Genomic DNA, 8942 nt, shown 5'->3' with positions numbered 1-8942 from the left:
CAAAATTCACTATTGCACAAAAAATCAGTCACGCATTACATGAAGAATTCAGTTAAAATCACGAATTCAACACCATAATAGCCTTGCTTCTACACAAGATACCCTAGGGTGATTGGTACATTAAGAGAACCTGGATACCACATCGAGTGCGCATATCTGCATCTGTGGGACCCATGCCCACTTCTGAGGTCGACTGATGACAAATGAGAATAGACATATAATCAATTTAAACAAGCATAGAAAAAAAAACAGAGACTAACAGATCCAATTAATCAAACAATCAGTGCAAAAGTTCTCATGAGATTTAACCAAATACCATAAAAGACCAAATATGTTGCTTTGCATAAACAGAAGAACTAAGCATGCCAAACTTCATATAAAGATTTCAAATGTGTTATTATGTAAACAGCAGCATAGTTTAACAAAGAAAATATAAAAATAAAAAATGAATCTACAGATATTGAAAGTTGATGCTTTAAGCTTGGAAGCTACCTTCAATGGAGCTTGAAAGAGGATGACAACAAATTTCAAGCCCTTTGTAATTGGTGATATCTGGACCAAAGTTAATCAACCTTCCCGGACTACTCTTCCTCAAAATGTGGGGAAGAGTTGCTAAATCGATCACCTAATTGGAATTTATTTTGTCTTAAACTTTGAAGGTAATCTAACAGGATGAAAAATTCGGTTCCTTCCATCCAACAAAGTTGATTTCCCTTGCCAGCTTAAGTATATCTCCTACGAGGATTCAGAGAAACCCAGTTGATTTTGAGTCACCCTTACCAAACAACATCACTGCGCCCTGGTGATCTTGTTAGTTTTAGGCTCTGAATTACTTGCCTTTCCAAAGAGGATTTCTCCCACATCCCTGCATCTGCAAGTAGGTTGGACATGAGAACTGTACTTGCCCCATGAGATGGATCCAACAGTTTCAGATTCTTTTCAGCCATTCGTCCTATTTCTAGATTCCCATGTGTTGTACATGCGGCCAATAATGTGCCCCATATCACAACATCAGCCTTCATGGGCATGCTTCTTATCAATTTCTCAGCATCTACTACTCTGCCAGCTCTACCCAGTAGATCCACCATACAACCATAGTGCTTGATGTTTGGTTGAATGTGATATACAGTTTCCATGCTCTTAAAATACATCTCCCCGACCTCCACCAAACCAGCATGGCAACAAGCACCTAGGACTCCAATGAATGTTATTGAATTGAGTTTGATATCACGCCTTTGCAAGTGCGAAAATATTTCAAGAGACATTGGTGCATGTCCGTGCATGGCCAACCCACATATAATGGCATTCCATGGTGAGACAGAAGAGGTTTTGTCTTGGATTTGATAGAACACCTCTAAGGCAGTATTGATACTCCCACATTTGGCATACATATCAATGATAGCTGCACTTAAATTGTCATTCAGAGGAATGGAATTTTCACATATGTATTCGTGAGCCCATATTCCTTCTTTCCATCTGCCTAAAGTAGCGATTGCAGATAAAACACTAACCATTGTAATCTCATTTGGCTGTATCCCACTAGATACCATTCGTTGGAAAAGTTCCAAAGCCAATTCAGATTTCTCAGTCTGTGTGTAACCAGAAATCATGCAACTCCATGAAAAGACATCCCTTTCAGGCATCTCATCAAACAATTCACTTGCTTGGTCAATCATTTGATTTCTTATGTATCCTGCAAGGAGAGCATTCCAAGATGCTACATGCTCCTTGATGCTCTTTTCAAACTGAAGACGAGCAGGGATCATTTCCCCACAACCTGCATAAAAATTTATGATAGTTGCCTGTATGAAATCATAACAGTCAAAACCCCCCTTGATAATTCTCCCATGAAACTGCAAACCCTCACAAATTGCCTCCAACCGCCCACATGCTGAAATCAAATCAACAAGCATAACATCATTCGGACCCAACCCAGCACGCAGCATTGAGCAACACATCATCAAAGCTTCACTCAACCACTCCACTTGCACATACCCATCAATCATTGTACCCCACGAAACCACATCTTTCACATCAATCCTCTCAAAGACCTCTCTAGCCAGATGCACAAGCCCAGCCTTGCAGTACCCATTCAACATGACATTCCACGTAACAACATTCCTCTCGGGCATCTCATCAAACAACCTTCTCGCTTCCCCCACACTCTTACAAGCACAATACGCCTTCACCAAATTCGTCGAAACAAGCACCATCCCATCAAGCTGCAACTTAACCACCAAACCATGAAGCATCCGACAATTCCAAATCCCACCCAACTGCGAGAACATCGATACCACAGCCCCCATTGTCAGCTCATTCGGCACCACACCCGCGTTCCTCATATCCCTAAACACCTCCACAGCCTCCCTCCAGCTCCCATTTCTCGAAAGACCCATAATCATAGTAGTATACGAGACGCAGCCTCTGTGAGGCATTTTATCAAACAGCTGGCGCGCATTGTCCAAGTCGCCAGATTTCACATACCCAGCAAGCATAATGTTACAGGAAACCGGGTCCAGCTCAGAGCAGGACCTGAAGAGGGCTTCGGCTCCGGAAATGGAGCCGCATTTGGAGTACATGCTGGTCAAGCTGTTGTGGATGAAGGTGTTGGAGAGGAGGCCGGACTTGAGGACAAGGGAGTGGAGTTGCTGGCCCAGGACGAGGGCCGAAAGGGAAGCGCAGGATTTTAGAATGGAGACTATATGGCGCTCGTAGTCGATGTGGGATTGGTGGGTTCTGGGTTCGAAGAAGAGTCCGAGATGGTGGGGTGGGTTTTGCTTTTGGGTGGGGGTTGTGGAGACCCATTTGAGAGGTGAAGCAGAGGAGAAAGGTGGGAGGGCGGTGAGGGATTTGGGTCTGAGAGATATGAGCATCAGAGGAGAGCAAAGGGGAAGGAGTAGTTGGAGTTTAGAGAAAGAACAGGTACTCAACAGCTTGATCGCCTTCGAAAAGATTAAAAGCGCCAAGTGGTTTTCAAATTTGACCAAGAGTAATATTTGTTGACAAAGGAAAAAACAAGAGTAATGTTTGCGGGAAAGTTCTTCTACGCACGTACGATGGCAAATAGATTGTGTTATCCTATCCATTTATATATTGAGATTCTCTTGATGTTTAATAAAATTATAAATCTTAACCACTTACCTAGTGTCGTGTATTTACACGCTGTCAGATTAAAAAGTTTAGATGTCCCAATAAATACTTTCAAAAACCGTTTGGTTAATGTATTAACTAGATCACATACAAACTTTGCATAGAGAGCGAATGCAAGATCACATGCAAACTTTGCAATTTGATCGATCCTAACTAGATAACTCACTAATCTTCTGATGATTATATTTAAACAAACTGAACGTACCACTTGTTGTTCATAATGTTTGTTGAGGTCTACTCTAAAGCTACTTTAATTATGATAAAGATCCCATCACACTTCTTATAAAAATATTACAATCTTAAAATGCATTGTTATGAACAATTCAGTCAAAAAATTAAAATCTTAAAATGCAACATTACTATATACAAACCTTTACTTGATATCTTACTTAGATAACTCTGTTGTGAATTTGGTGATATGCCTAATTGATTGAGATTCAAGGCAAAACCAGTTGGGTAAATGAAGATTAGTGCGCACATGACTTGATCTATCCTAATGGGTTTTCGAATCGAGTGTTAGTTTTTTTTTTTTTTTTTTTTTTTTTTTTTTCCACAATTTCAAACAACCATTCAACAATTTCAAAATAAAAATAGATTTCATACTATTTTATCCAACATAATACATAATGCAGGACGAGGTCCACGGGGACGAACGAAAGAGCGGTAGAGCCAAAAAGCCCGCTTCAATAGGAGAGAGACTACACCACATATTCCCACGCTTCTTTCTTTCTTTGTTTCTTCTTCTTCTTCTTCTTCAGAGAAACAATCTGTGTTGCCATTTGTGTTCCTTCAACGGTACGAATCTACTCTTTTCTTATTCTAAAAAGCCACATTGTTTGCATTTTGGGTTGATTCCATTTTATCTTGGTTTTGTTTCAAACTGTTGTCGCATCTCTCCGAGAGATTCTCTATATTTCTAGCAAATGCAGAATGCATGATCATGATGAGATCTGTTTTTATGGATTAGCTCACTATCATTTCCATTAAACCAATATGGGTTCATTCTCTAATACTATGGTGGGCATTGAATTGTTACCGTGCCCTTTTTTTTAATTCTCTGAGGTTAATGTGTTGGATTGATGACTCAGTCTAGATATATCTGCTTGGCTTGCTTCTCAATTTTCAGGGCCTTAAGCAACGTCATTATGATTCACAGAACAAGTTGTTGATCTTTTTAGATTTTTGCAATGGGCGAAAGGACTGCATCATCCCTTATGATTGTTACTCGGAAATCTTTGTTTTGTTTATTCACATTTACATCACTACTCTTTGTACTATCTTGGGTCTTTGTGTTGCGTTCAACCAGTCGCCCCCAATTCATAGACAATACATTGTTGCCTAATTCCAAACTTCTTGCTGTGATTGACCATGCCATTTCTGCAACCGAGACACAAAATGATGTTGAATCCTCAGTTGGGAATCGATCAATCCTTGTAGATAAGGAAGAAGAAGATAAATCAACATCTTCCTCCCGGCCTAACGATGGTGTGAAATGTGACACTAATGAAAAACAAGTTCTCAAGGTTTTCATGTATGATTTACCGACTGAGTTTCATTTTGGACTCTTAGATTGGAAACCCAAAGGAGGTACTGTTTGGCCAGATCTTCAATCTGAAGTGCCGCATTATCCTGGTGGTTTGAATTTGCAACATAGTATAGAATATTGGTTAACATTGGACCTCCTTGCTTCAGAACTTCCCAGTCAACCAAATGCACGTTTTGCAATCAGAGTGCTCAATGTCAGTGAAGCTGATATTATATTTGTACCATTCTTTTCTTCCTTGAGCTATAACCGATTCTCCAAGATAGATCCACACCAAAAGAAGAGCAATAACAAGGTCCTTCAAGATAAATTGGTTCAGTATTTGACAGCTCAAAAGGAATGGAAGGACTCAGGGGGAAGAGACCACTTAATTGTGGCTCACCATCCGAATAGCCTTCTAGATGCAAGGATGAAGCTCTGGCCTGCAACTTTCATACTTTCAGACTTTGGTAGGTATCCTCCAAACATAGCCAATGTGGAGAAAGACGTCATCGCACCATATAAGCATGTGATTAAAACCTTTGAAAGTGATTCATCAACTTTTGAGAGCCGCCCTACTTTGCTCTACTTCCAAGGAGCAATATACCGCAAAGATGGTGGTTTTGCTCGACAAGAGTTGTTCTATCTTCTTAAAGATGAAAAGGATGTACATTTTGCATTTGGGACTGTTCAAAAAAATGGAATAAGAAATGCTACGCAAGGAATGCATTCCTCCAAATTTTGTCTTAACATAGCCGGCGACACCCCATCATCAAATCGCCTTTTTGATGCTATTGCTAGCCACTGTGTGCCTGTTATCATCAGTGATGACATTGAACTCCCATATGAAGATGTGCTCGACTACTCTGAGTTCTGCATATTTGTTCGTACTAGTGATGCTGTGAAAAAAGGCCATCTTGTTAACCTTATAAGAAGTATTGGTAGGCATGAGTGGACACAGATGTGGAAGAGGTTACAAGAGGTTCAACATTTCTATGAGTTTCATTATCCATCAAGAGAGGGTGACGCAATTCACATGATATGGAAAGCAGTCGCTCGAAAGGTTCCTGGAATAAGATTGAAGTTACACAAGTCTAAACGGTTGTCTCATTCACCAACCCAGAATAAGAAGGGGTTAACAAGGATACCATCACCAAAAAACTTTTGGTAGATTACCAACATACTTTGTGACTCTGTAGCTTTTTTGACCCTTAACCAACACTCACGACTAAAATGATCAATTAACTTTCACAGCAAATGTTAAATGGCTAAATTTAGTCTTACCTAGATCCACTTTGTACTTTTACTCAGAATATTTATTAGTTGGTAGTTAAAAAAAAAACATCTCTACTAATTAAGCCAATTTGGCTTATGGAACTGCAAAAGGTTAACCTTTCTCTAAATTGAGACACTATGTATACGATCAATGTCTTTCTCTAAATTAACTAAACGCACGTGCGTATGGCGCGTGCAGGCGGACTAGTATTACATAATACAACATTAAATATATATGTCTTATATAAAATCATTTAATCTCAAACATGAATTACATGAGAAATTCGTCTGAATGGTATACGTGTTGTATGTTTTAATATAGTACTCGCAAGTGCACGAACCGCTTAATAGAATAGAAGTGCAAGCACGAGGTCGTTCCCTCCATGGATTGATTAAGACAACTTACTATGCCAATTATACTACACCTAATGAAATAACAATATGATTTATTATGTTTGGATTGAAAACAGAAAATTAAATAATAAAACTGAAATTAAAGACAAGAGAACAATGAAATTCCTAAGATTTGAAACACAGATTATAAAGATGCTAAAGCATTGAATCTACCACCTAATACTCCTACCCTCCTCTCTAGTTGATAGCAATTGAACTCCCTAGATTGCATGCTAAAGTTTTCCGTACATAAGCCTTATTGATCCCGGACATATGCCAAAGTTCTTCTAACCAATAAATTCTAACTTATTGATCCCGTATAGAACTCAAGTAGTCAAACTATAATCTACTTCACGTTATGATCAGGTTCAAGCAAACATGTTCAACTCCATTAAGCACAAAAGAACTAGGAAATCATGTAAACAAGAATATCGACTATGATCAAGCACTTGTATTCTTAACTTACAACTCTCTAATCACAAGATTAAAATAATCCTTTAGAACCCTAGAAAACATCTACTCTCGATCAAGCCTCATGTTCTCCAACCAAATAACTAATAAACAAAACCTAGGTCTTATTGATCCCGAGCAAAGATTTTGAATAAAAGTTCAATTGAAACAATGATTGAGAATTTAACATAGCAATCTATGAATTCAAATACAAATCAACCAAAGAAATAGAGTAATCATACTAGGGGCTTCATCTCAGCCCTAGCTAGAAGTTTAGAAATCCATAGATAAAGAAAACATGACTAGAAATAAAGAAAGCATGAAAGAAAAGAAACAAGGGAAGAGATAGGAACTCGGGTTGAGCGATGGTGAGGCTCTGTTCTTCTTCTTCTCTCTGTGTTCTTGCTGCCACTCTTTGCTGCGTCTTCCCCTTCTTTTAATGTCTTAGGGTTTGTTTTTATTCCCCTTTAAATCCCAATTAATTTGGGCTTTTCGGACTCTCCTTGTCTAACATGGAATTGTTATCTTCTCTCCAAATAACACTAGGTTATTATTGTCAATGTAAGGATAGCCTTCCAAATATGTTAGCCACGTTCAGCCCTTTCCTTGTAGTATTAAGATTGATGGACTTGGGCCTCAAAAATTAGAATCATGAGAAAATATGCAAAATTAGTCAGAATCTGCCTCCACGCGCTGCGTTCACTCAAACCTTCATAACTTGCTCTAGAAAAAAAAAATCCACTTCCGCAAAATTCCTCAGAAAGCTAACATCTGTAGCTTTCCAATGGTGTATGGCTCGCCTCCAGATTCCTTGTGAGCAGGTACAGTTTAATCCTCAAATTTGACCCATAGCAGGGTAGTTTCTGGATCACTTAGCTCCAAATTCTCTTTTTCTCCAACTTGACCTACAAAATGTAAAAACCAAGTAAATGACTCACAATTGACAAGAACTAAGCATATAATCATGTATCTAAGGGTATAAAAATGTATGATATATGAATCTATCAAATACCCCTAAACTTAGATATTGCTAGTCCTCGAGCAAAACAAGAAATCTAAACACAAACCTAACGCCTTCCAAACATATCAGAGAACTATAATGCCCACATATATGGTCCATTAAGATTCAAACAGTCACACTATTAATCACAACCTCACTTAAAAGCTAATCCATTTTGATAACCATCATGCTCAAAATCTCATGTTTCAAACAAGCATCAACTTGATTCCTCACAAGGGTGCACTCCAATCTTTTCACTCATGACTTTCTGACTTTTGCACACATCCTATGTACAATACGTGAGAGAGAAAATAAGCACAAAATAAATAGCTCGCGTAAATAACAAGAAGGCTTTTTATAGATATAATTTTTCATTAGATTTCACGAACGATACCAGACATGGACCAAATGAAACCCAAGCCATAGGCTCATCTCCACACACAAATCTCCAACAGACTAGTTGCCATCCCCAATGATCAAATAGGACATTGTTTCATGTTGTAATGGGGCCAAAAGGTGTAGGCTTTCATGAAAGAAGGGATAAGGAAACACAAAGATCCTAAGGAAATTTAGTAGAGCACTACAATGATGTCTCCTTAAGGCATTGAACTCGAAATTTCATGACACTACCAGAAGAAAGGCTTTAGCCGACGAAAATAAAAAACCAGGCCGACGAATTATTTTTTCGTCGGCTAACGTGGACTTTAGCCAACGAAATTTTTTTTCGTCGGCTAATTTAAATTTTCGTTGGCTATGGTCAACTATAGCCGACGAAATTTTAATTTCGTCGGCTAAATAAATTTTTTCGTCGGCTTTAGTCTGTGAACTTTAGCGGACGTCTATATAAAAGTTTAGCTGACGAAATGTATAGTTTCGTCTGCTAAAGTGCATTATATTTGCATATCTGAACAGCAGCTCATCTCGGTGCTGATAAGTTGAATTTTTTCCCATACATGTATTTTTTCATGATGGTCATATCTGACGGTCGGATTTTCGTTTCTCAAGTTTGATCATCACAATCACAATGTGCCGAATGTATAAAAAGTACTATAGCCTACGACATTATTGAAAATTCGTCGGCTATAGTTAATAAAATAAAATAAAACAAATAAATTGAAAATATTAAATAAAGAGTACTATAGCCGACGAAAT

The 8942-nt window shown here is 38.4% G+C and overlaps 2 protein-coding genes across 2 annotated transcripts; one reads left to right on the top strand and one right to left on the bottom strand.

Moving 5' to 3' along the window:
- Nucleotides 1–573: 573 nt before the first annotated feature.
- On the bottom strand, nt 574–2873 carry LOC101313013 (pentatricopeptide repeat-containing protein At5g19020, mitochondrial-like). The gene has a single exon (XM_004298131.1). It carries the CDS (start codon nt 2871–2873, stop codon nt 777–779), a length of 2097 nt encoding a protein of 698 aa, XP_004298179.1. The 3' UTR covers nt 574–776.
- A 1464-nt stretch (nt 2874–4337) lies between these two features.
- LOC101312722 (xylogalacturonan beta-1,3-xylosyltransferase-like) lies at nt 4338–5843 on the top strand. The gene has a single exon (XM_004298130.1). The coding sequence runs from the start codon at nt 4338–4340 to the stop codon at nt 5841–5843; it is 1506 nt and encodes a 501-aa protein (XP_004298178.1).
- The last annotated feature ends 3099 nt before the right edge of the window (nt 5844–8942 follow it).

The sequence above is a fragment of the Fragaria vesca genome, linkage group LG4 (assembly GCF_000184155.1).
Source record: "Fragaria vesca subsp. vesca linkage group LG4, FraVesHawaii_1.0, whole genome shotgun sequence".
NCBI lineage: Eukaryota > Viridiplantae > Streptophyta > Magnoliopsida > Rosales > Rosaceae > Fragaria > Fragaria vesca.
The sequence above is the reverse complement of the archived record's forward strand: the minus strand, read 5'-3'. Positions and strand labels throughout refer to the sequence as shown.

Bases quoted from the DNA above. Each gene is read 5' to 3' on its own strand.
- LOC101313013 (XM_004298131.1), bottom strand. From the start codon at position 2,873: ATGCTCATATCTCTCAGACCCAAATCCCTCACCGCCCTCCCACCTTTC.
- LOC101312722 (XM_004298130.1), top strand. From the start codon at position 4,338: ATGGGCGAAAGGACTGCATCATCCCTTATGATTGTTACTCGGAAATCT.